Source organism: Thunnus maccoyii, chromosome 10, assembly GCF_910596095.1.
Source record: "Thunnus maccoyii chromosome 10, fThuMac1.1, whole genome shotgun sequence".
NCBI lineage: Eukaryota > Metazoa > Chordata > Actinopteri > Scombriformes > Scombridae > Thunnus > Thunnus maccoyii.
The window spans coordinates 31,692,298-31,719,972 of NC_056542.1; the positions used below are offsets into that span (position 1 = coordinate 31,692,298).

At 40.3% G+C, this 27,675-nt stretch overlaps 1 protein-coding gene across 1 annotated transcript in view; it reads left to right on the forward strand.

Annotated features, from left to right (window-relative positions):
- The window catches only part of adgrb1a (adhesion G protein-coupled receptor B1a), a 120,574-nt gene that overhangs the window by 11,855 nt on the left and 81,044 nt on the right, over window positions 1-27,675 (forward strand). The window contains exons 2-3 of the mRNA XM_042424000.1: window positions 25,044-25,202; window positions 25,966-26,070. Of these exons, the coding sequence (XP_042279934.1) occupies window positions 25,044-25,202; window positions 25,966-26,070 (264 nt within the window). The remainder of the gene's footprint in view (window positions 1-25,043; window positions 25,203-25,965; window positions 26,071-27,675) is intronic.

Below are 27,675 nucleotides of genomic sequence, written 5' to 3' on the forward strand. Positions count from 1 at the left end.
GCTGTATTTTATATATTCTATGTTTCATATTTTTGTTTTACATTTTAACTTGAATCATACTGTATGAATTTTAAAAAAATACATCTCCTTTCACCACACAAATTTAAATTGTCCTGGTCACATTTATTTACTCAATATTCATTTCAATACAGAGAGATCAATTGGGAGTGTATGATAATATTTATTGAGGTTTCCAACAGAAAAAGATTGCTGGTGATTAGACTCCATGGATGTGAAGCATCTTCATAGAGCGCAGGTTCAGAAGAATATAGGAGATCTAAACACTGCTGGTGGTGCTGGTGGTGGTTGATGGAAACCTTCGGATGAGTCTCCTTGGATATCATGGAAGTCATGGTGATGATGGGGAGGAGGTGGGTAATAGAAATAGAACAGGTGGAAATAGCTCACATTCACTGGTAGAGGAATGAAGGCAGAATGTGATAGAGGAGATCTTCCTTAGTGAACTTTTGCCAAAGCTGCATTTAACTGCTTCATTCAACTGTGTTTCAGTACTTGAAAGCAGCATAAGCAGCTCAGGTATAACCCACAGCTAACTGACAGAGTCCATGTACACATGATGCTTCTTGTCTGGAAGTTGCATTGAAATGATGGGAACTCAAGTGCCAAAACTCAAAATATATTAATTAAAAATAAAGAAAAAAAAAAAGAGTACTACATATATGGACATATTCCTGAGAGTTAAACATTAATGAATAACAATTTAAAGCAGAATTCCACATTTAATCACTTTAACTGTGTTATAATGAACTATTAGAGATGTATCTTCCATTCCTGGGACTTTTTAGCATTTTAGTGGTGTAATTCTCTGGATAATTGGCCTTTTGTAGACAGTGACACATCTCATTGAGGTAATTCTTACACAGCTGCAATTGTGTTTAATTTGATAATTTTCTATCTAACACATCAGCAGATATTCAATTTTGGTGTCAGTCGCTGTGAACTGAAGAACATTCTTCTTCTAGGATCACCTCTTAAGGTGTTTTTAGATCGAATGTGCAGCAAAATTCCACCTCACACAATCCCAGATGGAAACAAAAACAATCACCATCCATTAAAATGTGTTTTTTGTCCTGGTATTACACTGTTTAACATCACTATGGCTGAAAATGTTCCATCAGTATGTGTGGTGTGTTGAAAACATTTACATACAGAAAAAATTTAAACAATAAATCCAAACAATTTCAAAATGTGTTTATTTTTTCCTAAGTGCTCAACAACATGTGTAGTGCATTTTAATTGGCAGCACTTTGGGTAACTAATTCTGAAAATAACACTATATACCACGCCTACCCTTGTGAGTCATAAGCCCGTGTATAAAGGGAATGTAAATCAAGCAAAACCAGCCCAGGGTTAAGGTTACAGTATTAGCTCAGAAACTGACACTCCCAGACACTACAGAAGTGAACAACTTAGCATTTTAACGAGGTTCAAGGCATTGACCTGACCGCTCATGAAGTTTCTGGCCTTTACCAGCTCCACCTCTTCTCTGTCAAAGGACTCACTTGAACTTAAAGTCAGTGTGAAGCGAGCTGAAGAATTGTCTGTCTCCTTCCTCGAGGCTGCCCGTCAATGGTTGGCCTATCTCGAGCCCCTCTCTACTCAGCCCGAGGGTTTATTAAACATTCATGCTTTAATTAAGCAATTTTACCGCTGCTACTTACCGGGCGATGATAAAAGCACTGCTCCAGGATGAGCATGGTGAGCAGACAAATATATATGTGTGTGTGTGTGTAAAAGTGTCCTACACGAGAGGCCATTAATTTCCTGGCATGAAGAAAAGTGTGAGGATTAGAGAAAAGACAAGTTGAACTTTTTTTACCTCGGTCATCAGTCATGTGTGGCTGCAGGAGAATGGGTGGCGGATGATGTTAGGACGCGATAGGGATCCCTCTGTTTCCTGACAGGCAGCTGGTCACCGTCTACCTTCATTCTTTTCTCTTCTCTATTTTACACTTCATCACACTCTTCTTTTTTTTTGGTGAGATCCTGTAGAGTCTGGGAGATTTGAAACCCTTTTTTCACCCTCAGAAAAGTGCTCTGTTATTGAGAGACGGCGTTGTAGCTTCGAAGGGTGAAATTGTGTGTGAGGGGGGAAAAATAGAGAATTAGAGTGTGTGTTCATGTTGCCAGTCTCCTTGGCTGTGAGGACATTTGATGCTAGTCCGACTGTCTCACTGTCGTTCTTCACATTTGATGACTTGGACAATGAAGATGAATTACCTGCGACGTACGAGTTTACTGCTGCCGTGCACCGGAGCTGGATGGATGTGTGTGTTTGTGTGGGTGTGTTGTTGCATCTGCGTGCCTCGGTGTCCTTGTTAAGAGCAGGCGGTGGCTCTGCGGGATGGCTGTAAAGGCTGCTCTCCTTGGCGGTATCACCTGGAATGACACCCAGAGGTGACACACTGTCAGAATGCAACACACACACACACACACAGATATACAACCACAATAAGCTCAGCAGATCTTGGCCAAAGCCTGCCAGGTCCAAGAAAAGAACTCATTAGTGCAGACATGTTCAATGTGCTCCTCTAACGACACGCACACACACACACACACACACACACACACACAGCAGCACAAGCAGAGATATACAGACATATTCCTTCACACAGCTCTCAGACCTTTTTCCTGAACTTTGTACATTAATGGATCAGTGTTTATTCCACCTTAAATCACATTAACATGTTAAAATGAGCTGTTAGGGATGCATCTCACAGTCCTGGTCTGTGTTGCTGTTTGCTGGAAATTCTCCTCAAGACATCTCTGAGGTATTTCTCACACAGCTGCAACGAAGTTTAATTGGATTTTTTTTCTGTCTTTGTAAAACATCAGGAGATGTCGGTTTTGAGGGTCACCTCTTCAGGTGTGTTCAGATTAACAGAATCAGACTGAAGCAAATTTTCATCTCACATTATTTGAGTGAATTTTTAACACCAGATCGTGTTTATTATCTTCAAACATCCAATTTAACAACTGTACCAAAGTTAGCCTTTTGTAGCAAGCAAAGCATGCTGTGTGTGTGTGTGTGTGTGTGTGTGTGTGTGTGTGTGTGTGTGGCCAACTTCTGACTGATCTCAAAACTCACCTAGTTTTTTCCCCCCTTCTTAAATTTCCTGCGTTGAAGTCATAAAAAGCTCGGGATACATGCAGATTTGTCGCTCAAGTGCGCAAATTTTCAATCAGCACTGATACGTCTTTGTCTCAGTTCACACTGTCCAGAGTGAATAAATACTGACTTTGTAAGTAATTATGCTGCATCTAAAATTGGTTTGGAGTTCAGCGACAACACCTTCACACCAATCTGCAGAAGTAAGAGAAAGGAAATGTATCTTAGAGGGGGTAGAGGCAGGACTAAAACCCTGTTAGTGGTCCCTGAAGACTCCAGCGGTCATTAAAGCCAACAGACTGCTGGATGCAGCCAACAACATACTGACAATTAAGCCATTCTTACAGCCTGAGCAGATGTAGGCTCAAAAGGGGTGACACCACAGGAAAGGTCATGGGGTTATTCAAATCAAAAGGGTTCACGCCCTCGAAAACATGAATTTTATAAGCTAATTTCATGGCAATCTTGTGCTTTAATGGTCATGGAGCAGTGCGAAGTCATGGTGTCACCAAAATCTGGCCTTTAGTTTCAAGATTTCAAAGGTTTGGTGAAGTGGAAATCTTGTCCTCATGTTGACACTAGAGAAAAGTCTCAGAAATCACCTAAATCCTTTGGAACCATTGTAGAACATCTGTGGAGTGTAAAAATCACTGGTAAATTTCATAGAAATCTGACTGAGATATACATATAGTTGTTGAGGTATACATATATGATGTCAGTTTTATCTCTTCTCTTGCTGGCTGTTAAAGTGATGGCTTTTTGGTATTCAGATGTTCCTTACAGCTATATTCAGACTTGACAGGACAATTCTTGTACAATATTTGGCACCCGGTGCACAAGAGGGAGCAGTGAAAGAGAGATCAGTTAAAAATGTTACGATTAGGAGGAAGAAGACAGATGTACACAGGCTGCATCACTGATGGATTTTTAACTTTATTTTGCTGGTGAAGCCACCAATCACCACCAATCACCACCACTCCTCACCGTGAAACCACTGACAGATTTTTTGCATCAATTTCATCATTTAACGTTATCAGAGAGCAAATTCTGCTTCCTGTTTTATAAAGTCTCACACTCACAATCACTGAATAGCAGCATGTTATGTTGGAACCCTGGTTTCATTTCTATAAGCTCACATGCTGAATGTAAAGCTGGATATTAATTTATTCATCCATGTACAGTAGTTGGCATGAAAGACAATTCTAAATATAGGTAGAGACTGCTGGTCTGATTATCACTGTTTGTAAGAGGGTTTTTAATCTCTCCTGCTCCAGACAGGAAAAACAGACTGATCTGAAATGAGAACATTGATCTCCTCAACATCTTAAAGTTGTCTTTTTCACTTTCTAGTTTATTAAAAAGATTCTATGCATCAGAGATGATGATTGAGATATTACATTTATTGCAGTGATGTTAGAAGGGAAAAGACTTGAATCAACAGTCAGGAGCCCAAATGAACAGTGAAACATGTTTTTCTTGCTGTAATCATTCCTCCTGTTCATACTGACCATTAGTAGATCCCTTCATAATACACTTACAATCTAAGTGATGGGGGACAAAATCCACAGTCCTCCTCCTGCGCAAAAACATATTTAAAAAGTTTATCTGAAGCTAATATGAAGCTTCAGCATCCAAATGAGTCAAATCAAATAGATATCTTTCAACGTTACAGTCTTTGTAGTGCCAAAGTGCCAAACGTTGCACTAAATAACTGTGTGGACACACTGTGGATTTTGGCCTCCATCACTTACATTGAAAGCACATTTGAAGGATCTTTTAATATCCAGTATGAACAGGAGGAATGATTACAGCGAGGAAAACCTCTTTCACTGTTCATATGGACACCTGACTGTTGTTTTAAGACAGACTTGAAAAATTGTGAACTTATCCTTTAAGATTATCTGATAGCATGTAGTAAAATGTAGGAAGAAGAAGTAAACAGTACAGGTTGCTAAAAAGAAGAAAGAAAAAAAGTTGAGCACTGATCAAATGACAGCACTTTATCACAAAATAACTGTTGGACTACAAGAATGTTAGAATATCCCGGAGCGGATTTACCTCTTACAGTTGCAATGTTTGACTTTACTCCTTGATACAGGAGGTACGTTGTTGGTCTTTTGTCATTCTTATCAGTGAGCTGTCATCCAGCATGACGCTAAGCTCGGTATTCATCTGTATTCACAGTGTTTGTATTCACAGGCGACGAACAAGGAGATGAGAAATGAATCAAACACTAATGGTCACCATGTATTTGAATATTTCGCTCCTCTGTTCCTCCTGTCAGCAGTCATCTTAGAGCATCTTTGTAAAGCCTGTTCCAGGCGAGGGTCGTAAACACACAGTTAGTTATTACATACCCTGTTTATTGTTTGATGTGAAAACTCTTATTTTGTAGCTGTCAGCTCTTTTTGACATGATGATGGTACTTTGCCATCATCATGTCAATCTAATATTCTATGTTTTCAACAAAGAGACCTCTCACAATGTTCATTGAAATTATAGACAACTAAAAAAAACTGCAAAGATTCGTTTTGCAGCAGAGAGAGGTGACATTGCTAATTTTACTACAACCATTGTACATGTTTTTTTGACCTCAGCATCGCCTCAATAATGCCAGTCAAACTTAATTAGAAAAAAAAAAAAAAAACAGAGAGCATAATCATCATAAGAAATATTATTCCTGTAGCTCGACTCTCTCTCTGTGTAATGCAATGAGCTTATAATCAACTTCTAGGAGCTGCTCCTCTTTTCTTCTTCTCAGTTTAGATTGATTTATTTACTCTCATTTATTTCTCATCAAAGCATCACAACATGATTAGGGTGTGTCTTTTCACAGCTTCTCATTTACGTGCTTGATAGACTTCTTATCTTTTCATTGCTTTCATATCCGCTAAAGATTATATTGCTCAATCTAATCTCAAACAAAAATTACAATTCATTATTTTCGTGCGTTCCGAATAACACATTCTATTATTGCAGCTCAGACACCCAGAGGCTCTACAGAGAGTAAATCTTTTCAGTCTGCTCCGACTAAATCGAATTCTCTCTCCCCTCCAGATTTGAGCTCCTCTCTAAGCGTAGTGTGGCAGAGAGATCACTGATGAATTATCTTTATCTGTGGTGTTCACAGTGTCGTGTTGCGCTTCTGCTTTCAATTTAGGAGATAAATTTGGTTTTAATGCTTTGATAGTTTGATTGTTGAAGGTTAAAAAGTACCCTTGGACGCAGCTCTGTGGTTGCTGACATCAGCCAACATCCATCATCTGTGCTTAGTTCAACTTAGAGGAGGAGGTCAATAAAGAGGAGGGTAAATTATGAGCTGAAGGCAGGAAACATCTTAAGGTAAACCACCACCACTAAAACTAAAAATGTGTTACAGTTTGAGGAAAGCATTAATTCACTACTCTAACTGTCCTAATAAAGTGTTCTTACACGTTTGTGCTTGTCCGTTTCCTGTTTCAACATAACATAACCTTTGTGCACAAAGCCAGGTCCATAAAGAAACTGTTTTCCCCGTTTGGTGTGGAAGAACTTGACTGATTTTGTTTTGACAAGGCTGTGGATGGACATTTCAGTTGATGGAGGCTGTAAAACAGATAACTCTTCTTCTAAAAAAAGATGATTGACAGTACTCTGACCACCTGACTGGACAAGCACAGCACTGACAGAGCCGACAGAGTCGTTGGCCTCTTATTTTCAGTCTACAAAAAGATCATCATTACCATTCTGGAAACATTGTCAAATTTCTCTTAAATGAATGAAGTCTTTGAATAAGTTTGCAGTGACAAAAAAAGGCCTTGCAGCTACTGCAGAATCATACTTCATTTAAGTTTTATTTATCTAACATTTATTCAGCATACATTCTAGTTTAGAGCAACGTCCTGTTAACAGTCACACTGACAAACAAAATAACAGGAATAGACAGAGTCATTCATATCTGAATAGCACACAAAAAATACAGCACTGGCTCAGTTAAAGCAGTCACAGGCAGGTTTGTAACACCAAAATGTTGTTCAAAGAGTTTGTGATTCAAATCATGATCTCACTATCTTATCATATCCTAGCATTCTCTGGAATATCGTTGGTAAGGCTGTGTAGGTTTTGAACACTAGAAGCACAATGGAGCAATGTTTTTAGCCCAGTTGGGCACACATGAATACATGTCAGCACATGGGTGATGCAAACAACGGTTTTACACTATTCCACTGATTGAGAGTGAGGTGGCAGTGCACCTTCAAAGGCAGTGAAGAAGAAGAAGACTGTTAACAAGAAAGATTGACCTAAACAACATGAATGCACAATGCAAACTGAAATAAAAGTTTTTAAGACAGGGCCTCCAGATTGGGTTGTTGGGCCTCATACTCCATATGCATGAGACAAAGGCAGGCCTGCATGCAGTCACAAAGCCTGATAACAAGGTTGGGCGCCCAGTCAAACAAAGGGAGTCCAAAACGGACTTCATCTCCCAGAAGGCTCTGCTCAGTTTGCACCTTGGTGTTATCCAGAAACTCTCATCTCTCATGGGCAGAGATGCACCAACACCAGAGGTAGTCATGGTGACACAGCTGTGACATCACTGCCCCTTTAAGAAATGGTGGCACACAGAAATTCTCTCTGTGAACCAGTTTACTAAAGGAGGTAACCCCGTGCACGTGTACTTTTCCCCCACTGGTTGGAAGTTTCTCCCCTCGCTGGACGAGACGAGACTTCGTCCTTGTTTGCCCAAACACAATCACCATATCCGATATAAACCACTGCTGCTGCAACCCAGCGCTCTCACTGCCTGCAGAAGGAAGAAAAGGATTTTTTCATGAAGACGCGGATAACTTCTCTGCCCCGCTCTTCAACTATGTTGACTCCACTGTTTTCTACACCATGCCTCCAAGGATCAGCTGATGTCAAACCCGCCGACAGAGCGCGAGGACGGCTCCGTCAGCATCTGAGCTGAGGAGCTAAGCTGGACCGAAAGATGGACTGAAACACACACCTACTCGCTTTCTGAAGTGACCAAGTAAGAGGCTTAAGTCTGGGCAGAGACAGGTTATGAAAGTGTGTTATTTTTTGCTTTTTAAGCTTTATTGCTCATGTTTGTTGTGTGAATTGACAGACGGCCAAGTCCCTTTATGCTGTTTACTCTGAGGAGTATTTGAAACTTGCTGCCTATTTAGTCGTGTTCACCACACTAGACTGTTTTGTGTTTGTCCCGCTCGGTACTACTGCTGTGTTTGTGCCACCGTGAGTGAGAAAGTAAGTTGCTTTGTCGATCAGAAATCAGACAACGTTTCTTACAGACTGCCGTCCGTACACACGCTCTTTGTGGACAAAGCAACCGCTTCCTCCCTACTCATGGTCACTCTCCCTCCTCTTTCCTCCCTCTCTTGCTACTAACACACATACACGCGTGCACATACATAAATGCACACACACGCATCTTCTTACACATCTGATGGTCAGATAACGTGGGACATAGCGCCGCTCTGCCACTCTTTATTTACCATCAGACCCTGAATTGACACTGATTGGGTAAGTGCAGAGACACCAACCTCTAGGCAGTGCCATCTTGCTATTGTTCTAACCAAGACACCGCGGTCACTTCCACCATTTGATTCTCGCATGACATGACTTCCTCCCACAGCCACATCTGCCATTTTGTGCACGCACACACACACACACTTGCATGTGTCATGAGAGTGAGCGGAGCAGGTGGACCCAAATGCAAGACACAGCAGGCAGGTGGGATACAACGCAGAATATTTAATGAAAACAAGACAAAAAGTCACTGGAGACACTGAGTCACAGCAACCAGAAACAAAGAACAAACACAGATGATTCGACAAGGACTGAACTCAAAACTGGACTATAAATACACACTAAACTAATCAGGGAATGGGGAACAGGTGAAAAGACACAAGGGCAGGCTGGCAGTGATTGGCTGAGGGAAACACAGGGAGCAGGGCAGGGCTGACGAGACTGATACAGGGCAGGTGTGGGAAAGACACAGAACAGAGCAGGGCTAATGAGGGCAATGCAGGGCAGGTGAGAGGAGTAGCACATGAGCACAGGAAGAGAAAACACAGGGAAACCAGAAAACCAAAAGCACAATAAGCACAGTCCAATCAATAAAGGCAACCCAAATGACAGAAAGTCCCTCAAAAAGTCTGACACAAAACAGAAAAAGTCTGAGGGCATCTGATGGATAATAACAACCAAGGAATTCAGAAAAACAAAAACACAAAGAGCTTGAACTCAAACCTTCTTTGTTCACCCATGAACGTTGATATCCTTCAGATATTAACATTCTAGGCGAACTCTTATGACACTCCCTTATTGTTCGGTTATTGGTTCCAGTTTCTGGGTGGTGCCCCGTTATTATTAATTCATATTCATAATTGTATTAATTTTTGTAATTAATAATTGTCTCTCATAATTATTAATTATTGCTAATAACCAGCCGTGCTCCTCACAGATCCAACAGTTGGTGTCCCCATGTGAGGCTCTATATCTCATTTTATAATTCACAATTATCTCTGATAATTATGAATTATTACTAATAACCAAACGCACTCCTGCCAAATCCAACAGGGTAATAGTGCAGTTGTCACCTTGAGACGTTTCATTCAGTTTATGCTTTAGTGGTACCAACAGTTTTACCAAACAAATTGGTAATAAATCAAATTAGCAAAAAATATTTGCCACACAGGCATCCCGGAGTCTTCAGGGCCCCAAGGATGTACCGAAAAAAACAGAACAGAACTTTAGAGCAGTTCAAGCAAGACATGATAATTGTCCACCAATCACATACCGCCCATTATTTTGGTGCTAAAGGTACATGTATATTATATCGTCATCACAATTACGTACTCTTAGGTGACTTTAGGATCTCTTCCATAAGTATCTGTCACTACAGCACATAAACAATACATATTCTTGCCTTTTTTCTGGTATTTTTGACCCGCAGTTTCTTAAAATCAAGTGTTGATTTCCTGCCACAAAACTGGCAGAGACAATTCTGTGTTTGCTTTTCATTTTAGATTTTGTAGCTTTTCATTTCAGCCACTGAAAAAAGATAATGGTTTATTTGAAGGATGAAAACTGAAATCGAATACAAACACTCAAAAGGCCATCTTAGATGTGTTTAGTCTTCTGAGCTATTGCATTGAATTTTTATTTTTTATTGTTTTTTTGACTCTTCGTGCAGAATACCATTGCTGCAGAGTCCCTCAAACAATATGAGAACTTTAATTTGGAAAAAGTATTGTCTGCTTTCGCCCTCCTAAAAGGTTGAAAATCATTTCTATCCACTGTTTCCCACAGGCTTAAATTCAGTGGGTCCCTTTGTTGCACTAGAGCTTTAAGTACCAGGAGCCAACCTCACAGTTCATCTCATTTAAATGCTCTTTCATAAAAGGTACGGGCCTGACTGCTCCTGCTGCTTTTAGCAGAATAATAGTTCATGACAAGACACACTGCAACACATGAAATATTGTTCAGCTCATAGATCTCCATCTGTCAGGTACTGCACACAGAGATGGGGTTTATCTAGGTGCTTCCACAAAGAGCCATAATGACTCCAGACATCTCTGATTTAAAACAGGTCCATCAGCATTAAGAACGCAGTGTGTTCCTGAAATATTCCTCTAATATCCCATATCATACATTTGAAAGGATTATGTTCAGTGCCATCACAGGTTCAGCTGCAGTACAATCTGGCAGGAGGCTTGTTGCAGATATTAAATTCACCACAAAATTAAAGGAAATGTAGCACATGCAGAGAACACAAAGCTTTGCACTGGTTTCTAAGGTGTGAAGTCTAGCCAATTTTTTCACACACCAGCCTCCAATTATAACTAAAAAAATTTACATAAATATAGATGAAATGTTTCCAGCTTTTTCTATATATGTCGCTTTGAGGTAGAGTAGGCTGTTATTTGCTATTTTTATTGAACACTGCTGTCCATTCTTTCTTAATGAAGATGTAAATCTTTATGAAACAGGTCACCAAATATAATATATTAATACACATTTAGTGAGATAGAGAATATTTATTGATGGTTGAACAAAGCTATGGGCATTATTCTGCTATAACAGCTAGAACACCTTCCAGTCTTCTGGTTTCAGGCATTGCTCCCATTCATCCACAAAAGTATTAGTGAGGTCAATGATAAGTTGGCTTTACGTCAGTTTTCCAGTTCATCCCAAAGGTGGAGGATGGGGTTGAGGTTAGGGCTCCTTGCAGGCCAAGTTCTTCCACACCAAACTGGGTAATCCATTTCTTTGTGGAACTGGCTTTGACATGTTGAATCAAGAACTGTTGCCACAAAGTTGGAGGTATACAATTGTTTGAAATATCATTGAGCCTAAGGCAAGAACAAATTGTATGAACAGAGTGCATTAGAGTACGAGTGATTTTAGTGGAAGTCACATTCAGAAATGTTCTTCTATGTTAAAGTTTTTAGGCATGAGCAAAATTCATGAGTGGTCCAGACTGTCTGTACAAGTCCTATGATCTGTCTTTCTCCACACGGGGGAAAACATGTGTTTGACTTCTTGTTTAAGAATCATAATGCCGTTATCTGAATGAATTCATATGAACTCAAATATGTTACAGAAATCAACTAAAATAAAATACAAAACACAATAACAGGGAATTCTCCAATTCCAATAGCTGCCTAAAGGTCTTTATTCAAGGTAGTGTTCAGGAGAATATTTTCCATGAAAACTACCAACAGTGTAGCATCACCTGTAATGGAATTTTATCTGTTTTCCATTTCCTAGACCACCTCTCCTTTAAAGTTATGGAACACATTTCTTTAGCTCTCATTTTAGCTATCCTTCTATTTCTTTCATGGTGTTGACAGCTGCAGTAATATTTCCTCATTTCTTTGCAGTTTCCTAATACCACTACTGACACTGCCAAATTTGACAGCAGGACAGTTTCACAGTATGAGGTTTTTCTTTTCAATCTTGGGTAACATTTTTGTAAATGGAACTTGCCCACAAATGCAGCAGTATGAGGACGTTTGAGATTGTCAGTCATGCTAGCAATCAAAAACATGCGTCTAATCATGAATAAGTGGAATTCATCAAGTTGAAACAAGAAATTGATCTGAGAGTGTTGAGCAGTTAAGAAAGTTTGCTGAATCTGACTCAGAGCACCCATACGAACACACTTCTGGGTCAGCTAGTGTTGACAGTCTGCAGATAAAATTATATGGTGTGTGATATGTAAAGATTCTAGTCTCAAGTCTTCAGATCCAGTCGATGCCAGGCGTTCTCATAAAGATTTTTTTACTGACATTGCTGACCGATGACGTCACTTGGTTGTCTAGATGTACTGGTAAATAAATAAAGGAAGGGAAAATGGCGATCAAAAAGGTTTGTAGTGTGAGAGTGCACTTGAAAACTGAAATGGAGGATAAGCTGAGCCATGAAGTGTCTCTACAACATCAAATCAAAGAGCTACACAGCTGACCAGAGCCTTTCTTTGGTGCTAGCCAGGGTAAAGTTGACGGAGACAGAGGAGGGACGGAGTAACATGGTGTTACTTTTGTCCAGCAATCACTTAAGATATGCTCTTTGTTTGCAGGGAATGCACAGGGTTAGGGTAAGGAAGACCAACAGAGGTCCCACCAGTTCAGATGTGACCTGAAAACAAATAACAAACACACACACACACACACACAAAAAACAATGAATGTTCTCTGGAATAACTTGCCTTGAGTGACGCCTCACTGGTCCATTTACTTGATTGATTATCTTTGCTTCAGCTGTCCTTGCTGTTAATGAAAAAGAGAGGAACACACATGATTTGGAGATGGAGTGCACGTGAATGGTATGGATTTGTGACTATTTAATTATCTCAAATTCCAACCCAATGTTATTCATAAGAGAAAATGGTGATTATGCACCAAGGTGAGTTTGACGCATTGAACCAATTTCATACAATTGTGACATTTAACATGATAAATTGATTTGAGAGTAACACGTCATTTGTTTGGATGACTAACTGAAGCATTAATGACAGTTATATGCCAGAAATATTAAGTACTAACTTGTTTTATAGTTGATTTATCCAACCGTTGCTTTTGTCCCGCCTGTGTTTCTTTCCTTCCAACAGAGAGGGGTGAAAGTAACAATGCGCAACGTAAATTTCCAGCCTGAGTGTGTCCAACTCATTTATCCAAAATTTAAAAAAATGTTTGGTATTAGTAGAGGACGTGTGTGTAATAAAAATATGGTTACTCTAAAAAACATACATCCTTGTGAAAAGAGGGAAATAGAAAAAAGTTATACTGTGGCCCTCCCCCACTGAGTTCAGTGTGTTGTCTGTGTAATTACTCAGTCATAAGGTTTATGCTCCTTCCTGACTGTCAAAATGTTTTTAAAAATCTGTGCAAACAGTCTTTATGTATGATTTGTCCAATCTTTGTAAATTTCAGCTAGTCTTCAGGTTTATCCCAAGCTGATGGGGCCTAGTCCAAACCATGACAGACAGCCACGTGGGCAGGATAACTTTGGTCATATATAAACTGGCAGGAGTACAGAACACGTTACTACAAATGACTAATTTTGTTAAGAGGGTAGTTCACGGATGTGCCCCCAGGAGTGGAGGTATGAGCTGGGAACTTCCGTCTCCATACATCTACAACTGTATTTATATCACTCACCGTGACCTGCAAGGCTCTTCCTTTACAGCCCACCAGGATGAAACCCCCAGCAGCTCCCTGCCACCTCCTCACACCATCTCTCTCTCTGTTTCTCTCACTCTGTGTCTCTCTGTCTCTGAGTCACAATGCAGTCACCATCCCACACTGTGTGGGGAGACAAGGGCTTCTGATATATGAGAGTGTTATAAAGCGTGGGAAGAATAAACTGCATTGCTCAGAGATGTGTACGCGCGTGTGCGTGTGTGTGCGGGCGCATGTGCTCACGTGTGTTTGTATGTGTGCATGTGGAGCCGAGGTTTACAGGTTAGCGATCCCTGGACACCTCTGAATATATTTCATATACTGTAGCGTGCCGTATGGGTTTTAAATGGAGCAGTTAAATGCGCTGCCAAAGTTACTTGAAGAAACACTGAGAAGAAAAACAATGATGCATTCATCAACTGTGGAGTGAATGAAGAAGCTGCAGAGTGCTAAGGACACACCAGAGCACAGCGGGGGCGATTTTCAGCCTTAATAGCCATGTGGGGGGAGGTTGAGGGGGTGGGGAATCCACTCAAGTCCATGGAAGGAATAGACACTTAGGTTCAGGCAGTTCCCATAGGAACACTATAACCTGATGCCCAGTGCATTGGGGGTACTGGGAGGAAGACAACCTGTAAACAACATCCAGCTGAAGTCAAAGTACTTCCCAGCAGCTCAGCAGCTCTGTAGCTGCACTGGAAATCAACAGAGACACAAAAACGTGGCTGAAATGGCCTGACGGGCAGAGACCTCCATAATGATTGCGCTGAGTTGTTTGACGAGCAAACAAGCACGCGGAGTTGTGCGGCGGCACGCGCAATCACCGTCTGAGCACGCAGGCTTTATCAGCAGTCGTCTCCAGCAAAGATGGATGTGTGTCGAGGGGGACAAAAAGCAGAAAAAGCCTTATTCCTGCGAGCTGTCAGTCAGGCTGGAGAAAAAGTAAGAAAAGCATCTGATCCCTGTGGTGAAAGACCTTTTGAGCCTTTTCTTATCGTCCCCTCTGAAATGGGGCATCCATCTTCGGAATTGAAATGTCTGGTTGGCTGACCTGCACCTGAAACCAAAGAGCGGCCCACATGATATGTATTAATAGACAATGGGTTTGGGCGGAGTGTTTCAGAGATGGCGCTGCTGTGTGAAGGTGAGGGGTGTAATGGTCTGTGCTCCTCAGCTGATAGGGTTAAAGAGATGACACAGCATTATGCTGATTCAACAGGGAATCAGCTGGAGAGTGTGGGATTAATAGTCAAACAGGTCTGTAAATGGATTAGAGTTCAGTGTTTTAGATGAGACATTGTGTTTTGTTTATTTTTGTTATATTTTAAATCAGGTATTTGACTGATATCTGAGCTTTATATAGCCCTGTTGACGTGCATGTCATTATATAAATGTGCTGGCATTTTGACATGTCAGCCTCCTGTTTAAATAAGCATCTGAGTCACTTTCCTGTAAAAATCACAATGACGAATGTTCAGGTAAAGTGATTTACCCCTTATAACTTACAATCCATGATTCATTACCAAGTGAGAAAAAGAAGTTCAGTTAGCTCATGTTCCTCAGTAGTGGAGGCATTTCAGAAGTTATACACAGCATGAGTTGACCAAAAGTCCAGCTGATCCTCCACTGGTTTCATCCAAACAGATTGTTTAGAAACAACTGAAGAATCTCCCAGCATGCATTGTATTTGGGTTCAAATTCCCCAGAAACCCTTCATTTACATGTCTCATACAGACGAGCCACATGGTCAAACAGTAAAACAATGAGAAGCATGATAAAGATAGACATCCATTCCAATAATCCATGATGTGCTGGTGTCTTACAGTATAGTTAAAACTGGAGTGACAGTGTGGTTATGATTGGATCAACTGGAGATGTCATTTCTGAATCAAGTCATGAATTCGAGTCGTTTTTCGTCCTGTACGGTTGAAAGATTTGTCACTATGTAGTTTGTTCTTCTTTTTTATTCAAATCAAAGCAACTGCATCACTGTTCAATTGCCTTAGGTTGGCAATAATTCCTTTTGATTGTAATAACATTTCACTCACCACATTTCTTTCACAAGTAAAAGAAGTCAAACAGGGTAAACATGATAAGTCAGTCATCAGCAGGTTTTCTACAAACCCACATGGAAAAATGAAGGCAAATAGTAAAGTTATTTATTACCCTGTTAACTGTCTATCATCAGCATCCATCACAGTTTAAAGAAAGACTTCCTTGTTCAACTTTGACCTGCTATACTTGCCGTAGTTGTGCACACACATCGTTTTGCTGTGCAATGAGGATCCAACATGCAGTGTGGTGTCCATGGTCAGTGCACCAGCCTTCCAGTTGTTGTTACGTTGGTTTTATAATTTATTTTTTTATCAATCATCATATTTTAGTGTTTAATGTTTTTTTTTGTGCTTCAGTCTGTAAAGCACTTGGAACTACCACCATGTATGAAATGTGCTATATCAATAATTTGTTTTGTCTGTTGTGCTCATAGCTCTGGCTCAAACAACAATAACCACTACATTTACACAAGCACTCACTAAAACACAATATTACACGTTTACTTGCATAGATTAAGACAATACTTTTAAGCTACACAGGGTATATATCAGCAGCCTTCTTGAGCAGCCGAGCAACTTTTAGATTATTTTGTCAAGCTTAACAGAAGACATGTAAATATATAGAAATTATACATCACAACCTAATGTTGTTCTTACAATATAAGCAGCAGAATTCTATATTGTGTCTGATACATGAAGGAACCGATTCAGTAGCGATCATTAAGTAAGGCTGCAATGGCAAACTACATTTTAAAATCCATCACTGTTGCAGCCTGTTCGAGAAAATTATACATTGTTGCTCTTCATGTCATTATTTCACAACTCACCGCTGTTCTCCAGTGCTCTCACATGCATACCAGGTGCCAAATAACATGTGAGCATTGTGGCTCTTTCCATAACACTCATGTCATGTTTGAATAGAGCCAGTACTGGATATTTACATAATGCAGACCTGTGTTTGAAACCCCCAAAGCTATTACTTTTACAGGTTGATGAAGCCAACAATGTGTCATATTCCATGTCTGAGAAGGGCTTACGTGTGTTGATATTCAGTCAATGTTCCTCCCTGATTGCAGCTAGTCACTATGTTTTGACATTATTTGAGTAGGTCTGACCAGAGAAATTATTCCATTGTGACGGGAGGACATTCTGTATAACCTGCTACAAAAGCTGCCTCATTCTGCCTGAAGGAACCGTTAACCTGCCTTAAAGAATTCCAGCTTTCAATGGAGAGATTTAGTAGCCTGTGATGCTCTAAATGCTGTTTCACAAGGTTTTTCTCTCTTACAAGAAAAAAATAGTGGAGGAAACAGGATGAGGACTTATCATCTTTATAAGTGTTGTCTGGAGCATTTCTGTCTCTGACTAACAGGTCAATGTGGACAGAGGAGGAGAGGACATGTAACAAAGGCTGTTGGCATCTTATTAACAATCAAAAACTGTTAAAAAAAACACATCAATGAGTCACACTGTTGCACTGGGTGACGTCTTCCTTCATTACCATGAACACACACACTGTAGTTTATTTTGATTCAATCCCACACACTCCAGAAATACTCACTAGAACACCAAATGTGGATTCATCCACCGCTGAAAATAGTCCCCAACAAATGTACTATTTCCTCCTGTTTGAGTAACATTTATTAAAAACTACAGTGACCAGCTGTTTCAGGGAATTAATCAAGCTTTTTTTAAATGTGAATTATTATACAAATATTATGTAAATATTTTATACAAGCTTTTTTAAAAGATTTACGTCTTCAGTAGGAGCAATGTGTTTGGGGCTGATAGCTACAGATGGAGTAGGGAAGTCATAATGTATTGAGAGACAAGCTAACACATAATTGGTTTTGGTCTTTTCATGGGATTTGTGGTCCTTTCAGAGTAAAACCACCAGGACAGCACAATTTATCACATTTATTTGGCATGAAAATTTAGCAGCTTGAATCTAAAAATATTGTAACCGCTTTTAGAAATATAACCGTGTGAAATTAACTTAAATCATTACTCATATAGACTGAGAGGCGAAACAGAAGATGAGGTGTAACAGAGGTAACATCTAGAGGCACAATGGTGGTGTGTTATTATGTTGGTGACTGCTTGCTTACTGTCACAAATGACCTGGCAGGGGAGCTGATTGGGTGCTGGGTAGCGGGTTCACCCACAGGTTAAGCTTCTCGCTCTACAGGAAGGGACTGATCGATAGGATGCAGATGTGTTAAGGTGTCCTCTATTTTTATTTGTCTATTAATTTATTTATTTATTTTAACATAAAATACAGAATAGAGGCAGCAGGAAGCACAGTGGACCTATCAGAAGCACAGGTAACATGAAAAAAAAAGATGAATGAATATGATTTACAGTATAATCATTGGTATAATTGATATAACAGGCATGTGTATTATAACATATTAAACAGTCATGCATTTCTCACTGCAGCCAGTAATAGCAGAATATATACACGTCTTTCCAAGAAATTCCACATTGTGAATATTATCTCCCACTACTGAAAACAAAACATAATTCTCTCCTTTATGAGGACACTTACATGCAAGCATTTTCTCTGATGTAGAATTCTAACATTCTGTTTGGTTTGGCATAAGCCTATCGGTTTTTTTTTTTCCTCTTTTCATTTCCCCTCTCTCTTCTTATCTGTCTTAACATTTTTTCCCTCTTTCTACCCCTGTCTCCCTTCATCTCCCTCTGTCCTCCTCCCCCCATGCTCTCTCCTTTCACCGCCTGTTATCTCCACCGTGCAGTTGACTGCTTCTGTCCTCTGGGTGTCAGCACTCGCCTTATCCTTCATTCAGCCATACAGCTTTGTGTGAACCAATCACCCCATTTCTGCCTGCATTTCATGTTTCCATGATTATTTTCTTCCTTCCTCTTGTCTCTGTCTTTCTTATGCTTTTCCTCTCTTCCCTCCCGGGCTGCCTGCTTGTTTCCACAATAGTTGTCAACTTCAACATCATATTTCACCCATCCATTCCCTTACTATCACAGCTCTTCACGCACACACGCACACACACACACACACTTCTCAATCAATAAATCTGCAGTAACCCTATCTGTAAGAGCTGTGCATGCATGCGTGTGTGTGTGTGTGTGTGTGTGTGTGTGTGTGTGTGTGATTTGGTGGGGGGGCTGGGAGGTTAGTGGCAGCTATTGATGATTTCAAAGCAGCAGAAACAGGAGCTGTAACAGGAGATGTCCATCCACTCATCCCACAGCTCCAAATAGGAGAGGAAGGTGACTTTCAGGAAGTTCTTTACAGACACACACACACACACACACATTCACAAAATATTGTACAAAATATATGCAATGCACCCAGTGAACTGTAAAGCCATGCACTGCACACACAGAGTAAGTGAAGGGGAGTGAGGGTGTGTGTTTTGGAGAACGCTGAAGGTCAAAGTAAAGCAGGGATCTGGGGAGGTGAAGGAGGGAGGATGAGTTTAAGGATTATTGAGGTGACTTGGACTCTGCAGCCATTCCTGCTACCAGGAGGGTACTGACAAAAGATCCCCTCTGAATTATTGAGAACATAATGAAATGTCCTTGCGGAGGGAGAAAGACAACACTGTGTTATTCTCCATTTTTCTCCTCCCAGAGTCTGATTATTGGGCAGGAAAGAAAGAAAAAGTTCATAGTCTTGTCATTCTTTTTTTTCCTGCAGAAGAATGAATCTTATCTCTAAATGGACCCACCCCCCTCATTTTCTCTCGCCTAGCCAGAGCCTTCATTTGACAGAAGGAGCTTCTGTCCTTTGCTCCAAACCGCAGTTAATCTTCCTCTGTATTCATAAAGCATATTTGTTCACAATAAACTCAAAATGATTCAGGAGAGCATATGAAGGTTATTCTGCTGCATCATGCTCACTTTAGTCTCCAAAACACTGGAACTGCAGAAAAAAGATGTCTTTGATGAGGCTGCTCTGTGATGCTTGAACGATGGAAAAGCAAATAAGGGAATGGAAATATTACTGGTAATCACTGTCTACAACATTGATTTGTACAAGTGAAATAAATAGGTTTTAGGTGCCAAATTGGGTAAACTTTTAAAATGCACCTGTCAAGATGTAAAATAATCATAATTTCAAACAATGATTATTCAGTGGTCAGCAGGATTAAAGAACAGTCAAAAAATGAAAACACAGAAGAATTCAAATGTTTTAAAGCAGGGGTACTCCAACCTTTTTTTATATTAAAGGTCTAGATATGAATTTTACATTTGGTCAGAGTAAATGGTAAATGGACTGTACTTGTATAGCGCCCTTCTAGTCTTCCAACCACTCAAAGCACTTTTTACACTACGAATCACATTCACCCATATTTATACACTGAATGGGTACAGAGGCTACCATGGAAGGTCCCAACCTGCCCATCAGAGGAAATTTAATCATTCACACACATTCACACACTGATGGCACAGCCATCAGGGGCAATTTGGGGTTAAGTATCTTGCCCAAGGACACATCGACACGCGGACTGGAGGAGTTGGGAATCGAACTGCTGATCTTCCGATTAGTGGATGACCCGCTCTACCTCCTGAGCCACAGCCGCCCCAGAGGTCCAAAACAATGCCAGCAAAATGCAAAGACAAATAAAACTCAATAAGTAGTCCAAAATCTCTCTGTGGCACTCAGACTAGGGATGTGCAGAGGACTCAGTATTTGTATTTGTATCTGTATTTGTTGAGGCAGCAAAATTATTTGTATTTGTATTTTTTACTCCGATAAAAGTGGAGAGAAGCTTAAAAATCCTGTTTTTGTTTTTATTACACTTTTAATTTTAGAAAATTAAAGTGTTACAATAAGTATTCATGAATAAACTACCTCACGAAGGAGGTCCCCACACCGGGTCTTGAACTGGAGTCTCCCAGATCATACATGACTGTGCTGACTACTGAGCTAAAACTTTACTCATCACCTCATTGCAGACAGACCTCTACCTATTTATACACCTATGAGACCGAGACAGCACACCGTGTATTATTGCTTTGCATTTTTCATCTATTGCCTATTTTTTACAACCTAACTTTGTGGAAAGGAGAAGGGGAACAACAGGTTATGGAGAGTCCTTAGGGAGCACTTGGCGTGTGTCAGTAGCTCAGCTTTATCTCTGGTGAACACCCCCAACTTTGCCGAATAACGTATTTGTATTCAGGCACACCCCTAACTCAGACCCAAGACCACTGGTTCCTACTGAAGACATAAATCTTTAAAAATACTTCTAATTTAACTACAACTACATACATTCAACAAGGCAGCAGAGTGTCTTCACTTAGTGGGAGAAACGGAACTGTTTGCCTGAGTCTTGGACACAAAATGTGTGACTACCTGATCAGAGGCTCTATAAGAATCCATGGTCAAGCAGCTCTCTCTCTTCATTAACATTTTGCAAACTTTAAACATGACATCTTGCTTCTGGTATTAGTGATAATGTTCACACATCACTGAATAATGGTGACTACTTGTTGTCATGGTAATGACATTATGCTTCCAGTGATGGGACCTGAGTGAGTGAGTACACACGGCAGCTCTCTGTAGTCTACACAGAAAGGGTTTCAGCCTCATTTTCCAGTTGTCCACTTTTGACTACAGATTGTGTACTGAGCTCTGAGTGCTGTGAAAATGCAAGTGACCCACACTCAATACTCTGCCTGAATGCACCCTGTGTAGACAGATGGAGGACTGAAGCTGCTGCTGCTGCTAACGTGTTCCTTTCACTACCCAAGCTGTGCAGATATTGTGTTACAGTCTGCAACAAAGTGTCACCTACTTTCCAAATGACTGCATTAAAAAATTAAAAAAACAGAACCATAAGTCAGCAAATAAGCACATTAATGTTTTCTCTATTCCTGTGGTCTTATCAGTACAAAAATGTAAAGTTACGGTGAGATTGGAGAGGGACAATTAAATGTTTACAATCATTGTGATTATGGGAACCTGTACATCTGATCATAATTTAGTAGCTCATGCCAATAATTGAGAAGGGTCTGATGACATCTTAATGGCCTGATGAGTACTGGAAACCTTCAGAAACCTGTGCCCAACTGAATTTTATTTTTATTTATTTATTTATTTATTTGCCTTATGGTGGAAGAGTTGGAAATGGTCAAGAGGTCCCTGAAATATTTAATGTTCATCCTCTGCGGACTATGAATGCCATTGCAGGATAAATGGCAATCTGGCTCATAGTTGAGGAACCAAAGAGTTGGATGTCTGACCAATTTATTAACACAGTGAAGGAGTGACTAAAAGACCAAGCAACTTTGCACCCTCAAGCCATGCCACTAGGTCAGAAAAGTCCACCAAAGCATTCAGCCATTAGTACCTGGTGCTTTCAAAATGTGTTTCCACAGAAATCTAAAGTAAATATTTCATTTCTAACGAGTTCCAATAACTGATCAACAGCTTCATCTTCTCACTGATAGGTTGATTTACCATATTACTGATCCACTGAGTTGTTTGTGTTGTTTTTTGGTGGTTGGTCAATTTCTGCTTGCACTGGACTGGTTATGCACTGATTGAGTGTGGTCACAGAAACAGGGGCAAATCCAATTTCACAGCCATAAGTAAACACTTGGGCCACACTGTCAATCTCCTGACAACAAACAGATATTGACTGTGATCACTGGTGCCTGCTTATTTCATTTCTGAGGGTGAAGGAAATCGTTCACAAATTTGGATTTTTTTTTGTTGCTAGAATCTGTCTCCTTCAAGCCATAAAGTTTGACTCATCACACTGACATGGTGAGATTACACAGAGCTGTATAGGGATTGTGAATATGTGCGTATGTGTTAGTAAATCAAGTGCTCTCCACAGTGCACTCCCTCACCCTGGTCCTCACCCCAAAGGAAATTGATTTGCGAGTAATTAAAAACGTGTGTGTCTGGATGTTGGCCAACTTCATGTTCTATTCATGCAGATTAATACATATTTGTCGTTGCCTGTGGGGGCTGAAAGGCATCTGTCTGTGCCATTAAACATTCATGAGCATGCAGGACACAGAGAGAAAGAGCTCTTTACTCGCTCCTCCTCATTTCGGCACACATCTTAATGGGGCGCATTAAATCACAATGGCCAAACAGGGAATTTCACAATGACAATGGTATTCATCACACCTGTGTTTTTAAAGCAAAATTCGCCCCTCAGATCCTCTTTCAGTGTTACATGCCATCAGTTTGGGATGTTCAGTGCACTAGTTGTATTGCAGGTTATATTTTAGTGTACTCATTTTACGTCTGGATCATCAGTGCCATCCACTGTACAACTGCTTTGATTTGTGATTCTCTGTGACTTTATGTGTGTATGGATGTTTAGTCTACCATAAAGAGAGTTGGCCAATTAGTTTTCAGACATCAGGGTATGATAAATGGCAGCTGTGCCTTTTATCTGCACCATACTGTGGTCACTATCAGTGGAAGAATTTGTATCTGTGCTTCATCTGCTATAGGTTTATAGGTTTATCCCTGTATGACTGATTAGCATGGTGCTGTATGTAGAATAGTTAAGAGAGGACACCCAGATGTAGGTGATCTCTCACTATTTTACATCAAGAACTGACAAATTGCACATAGCATATATATGCCACTCAGTGTAGTTCAAATACAGGAACTATCGATATCACTTTTACAGCTTGGTCCCAGGGATCATAAGATGATTACAGGACAAAAAAGAAATATTTCTGTTATACAGCAGTTCAGCCATTTAATAATTTACCAGTATTGGTTGAACTGCTCACAACTCATGTCCACACAAAGGCCATGACCTGTGTTGAGGGTTCACAAGAAGATATTGAAGGGCTGGAAACATCATTCTTAGACAATGCACAACATTGTAGGCATAGAAAACTGTGAAGATCCATTTCTGATTCCTTGACAGTGTCCGGTTAATGTTGTAAAATCACTGGTCTGTCATTAAGAGACATGATTGTATTTCTGAGTGTATTGACAAAAACACACATAAATGAACTATAATTAGCCTACTCAGAGCAAACATGCACTAAAAAACAGTTAAATAATATTTAACTGTAAAATAAAATTTTGGCTCCTATTTATTAAAGTTTCAGCAATCACACATCAATCAGAGGAGACATATAGTTTCCTCCTTTACATTTGATCTGACAGTATGATTTATATGTTGTATTAGGTTGCTCAAGCTCTTCATTGAAGCTATATGATGTTTACATTGAGTCAAATATTCATACACATTTGTGTCATTCATGTAGACTTGATGCACAGCCCTATAATCACAAATTGTCAGGCCTCCTTAATCCTACCGACTGGGGTACCGGCAGACGCCAGGGGTATACTTTTTGTCATATCTCACAGGTGCTTTATTCTATCATTCCAATTTTTCACTTTGTCAGTTGTTGACTTTGTCAATCAATTTGTTCCTAAAGACTTCACATCACTGTTTATGTTTCTGTTTTAATAACTGTTTTTTAAAAATAACAATGTATTGGGGTCTGAGACTGGGGGAACCTAGTCAAAAGCACCCAATTCCGCTTATACAGTTTTAGTAGATGAAACTATTTATTGAGTTCATGTTTACTATGGTTCCTAATTTAAAGTATCACACACTATTAGTATGAATTAAAAATGTTTTGAGAAAAAATAAGTTAACATTTTGCTATAATGGTTGTTTCTTACAGTAGTTTATTCTTGGGGTCCCCAGGGACCCCAGTCGGTATTCTTTGTATGTTAAATATGTTGGTAGGATGAGCGTTAATCCTTTGATGTGTTGTGTTTCCAGATGTAAAAGTATGCTTGCACTAGGAACACTGTTGACACTATTTTGTTCAGTTACAACTTTACTGAACCAGTATAAACATTGTAACAGGGTTTTAGTCAAAACTATAGAAATGTTTCTTCACACAGGCTATACTCTTTGGCAGATCTCCAAAACTGAAGCTTTATATGTTTCTCTGTGAGATGAGAAAACTCCATCGGATGATTACAAAAACCCAGTGTAGTCTATAGGAAAAAATAATGCAATTGTTCTTGGTTGCTGAAAAATAAACTCGGATTTAGTCTTTCGCTTGACTTTGATAACATGGTTAATCTCTTTGACCTCTAGTCTTTGTCAATTTTTTCACTGACTCCACACTCAAGGCTCAAAAGTTGACAATAATGCAGTACTGTTTGTGTTTGTGTGTCTCTAGGTGGCTGGAGTGTATGGGGCCAGTGGGCACAGTGCAGCAGCGAGTGTGGGGGCGGGATTCAAACCCGGACTCGAACCTGTCAATCACCTCCAGAGGAGTCTTACCTGTGTGAGGGAGTGGTGGAGGAAGGCCGGCCCTGCAACTCACAAGCTTGTACCGGTGAGCTCCCAACTCTGTGTATGTATGTGTATTCATTTGTGTGTACTACCATGTCTGTCAGTAAGTTCCCTTTTGCGCTTTGGTGGTTAAATTTGAGCATGCATTGTGTGCAATGTGTGTGTTTACAGCTACTTTTAACCTTTCTGTTTTTACATTGTGGTCATATGTTTGTGTATTCATCATCTATAAGTCAGTCTTTTGACTTAAGGAGTGCATGTTGGAAAGGGGACTTTGATCGATGAAAAATAATAATGACATGGTCAACTGTTTTAAAGACCATGCATGCACAGTGTGTCAAACTCATTACTCTCGCAAATGGCCCAAGGGACACAATATTAACATCTGAGCACTATTATGTAGAAGCTATTTACCAAGAAGCATTAGTGCTTTCACAGGATTGTTTAACTGCATAAAGCTTTCTTAATTTATACAGAATTTCTGTCTGACAAATAGTAAACAGCAGATTGTCGGTAATGTAGATGTGTTTATATGTTTTTTTTTGTTTCAATTAGTAATACCATCAGGGGCATTTGAAGATTCACGTAAACATCATTATACAACAGGTGAAAACACAAAATGAGCACAGCACGCATTTACAGCACATTAACACCGACAGCACATCAAAAGTCCCAAGTTTGGCTGATGCTGTTCTGGGTGACCAATAACGTCACGGTTGTGTCCCAAATATAACCAATCAATGAAGGAGCTCTGGTTGCTAACCCCCGCCCCCTCCTCCCCCCGGCCTTGCCTCACCCCCCTTTAGGCAAAGGTCGACATCTCTCTCGCAGCCAATCGCTTCGCTCGGTGGACAGCCGCAAGCGTGATGACGTAGACAAGCCCCGCAGTGGACAACAGAGCCCTCAGACAGGTAAGACAACGGGACGCAGAGGGATCCCATGCATCAGTCACTGTGGCAGCTTGGGTAACCACCACACTTGTACAACACTTACAAAATGACAAACACAACTTTTAATACACACATCTATCAAAATCTCCCAAAGTAGTGCCTCTTCCGCAATGGACTAATTCCAACATGGACCCTGACTGAACATAGTGAAATTGTATTTTATGTGAGGTCATAACAGGACACTGTGCCCTGTCTGTAAAACACAATATCAAATGGAGTACCCCCTCTCTGTTAAAGTGATACTCCACCCAAAATCTGAAGTCGTAAACGCTCACCCCTCTGGGTTTAAAGTTCGTGTAGTTCAACAATTTATGAGATACACTTATTTGCTTTCTTTCCCAGAAATACAACTCTCATGTCTGTGTGGTAAATATGGAGCAAGAATAAGGATTTGTTTAGCCTAGCTTAGCATGACTAGGAGCAAAGGGGAACAGCTAACCTGATTCTATTAAAAAATACAATTACCAAAACAGATTCTTGTTCAGCATCTCTGGCAGGAGTGTCTCTGTGTTCCCTCAGCCCTATGTACCCTCAGATCAGTACCTCCACCATGAGGTGTTTTCGCCCCTGTCTGTCTGTCTGTTTGTTTGTTTGTTTGCTTGTCCGTTTGTTTGTTTGTTTGTTCGTTTGTCTGTCTGTCTGACCTTAACCCTAACCCTAACCCTAACCCTCAAACCCTAGCCCAACCCACCCTTCCGGGAACCCCAAACAGGGCATTATGGGTGTTATGCTCTGATGCTGAGGGAACATAGGGCTGAAGGAACATAGGGCTGACCCCTATTTTTAGTAGAGGTCTCTAGGCACAAAGATAACAAACATCGTAACAAACATGGCAACCTCACTATGACAGCTCCAGGAAGTCACTGCACCTGGCTGTTGTAATGTAACTTCCCCTAACAAGCTAGCTAATCACCTCCCGGTTCCAACTCCAGCTCATACTTAACTCACAGACAGAAGAGTGGTGAAGCTCTTGTTAACTAACTCTCGTAAAGAAAGCAAATCAGAGTGTTTCCTAAAATGTTGAACTATTACTTTAAAAAGGTGTTTGTGAACAGTCTGTGATTAGCTGTTAGCAGATTAGAAGTGGATTGTGTTACAGGAGTGGCTACTTTTGATGGTTAGATATTTTAGATACCAGGAAAACATGTCACTATCGGAATCCATTGTAACTTATAAAAATCTAAGCTGATTACAGTGCCTGCAGAGTTTGAATGTTTGATACGACAAACACAGATTTTGGGTGGAGTATCTCTTTAATTGGCTAATTAATTCCCCACATCCTGTTTAGTTCTCCTCTCCCTGCTACCCCAGCTGTGATTGCCCAATTATTCCTTACCGGTCAACTGACCCGTTGTATGGGCAGTCATGGCCATTGAAAATGTGACTGACATATCCTAAGCCAGTGGCATTCACTTCACCTTGAAGTCAATGCAAAGGATATGACATCAGAGCCCTACAGATGAAGAAGGACTAGCAGAACAGAAGCTGGGGTTCATTTCAGAGGCCTCCTTCTTTGAAAGGTGCAGCATTTGAAGTTGGACCAAGCGTTAAAAGGTTGGACCTGCG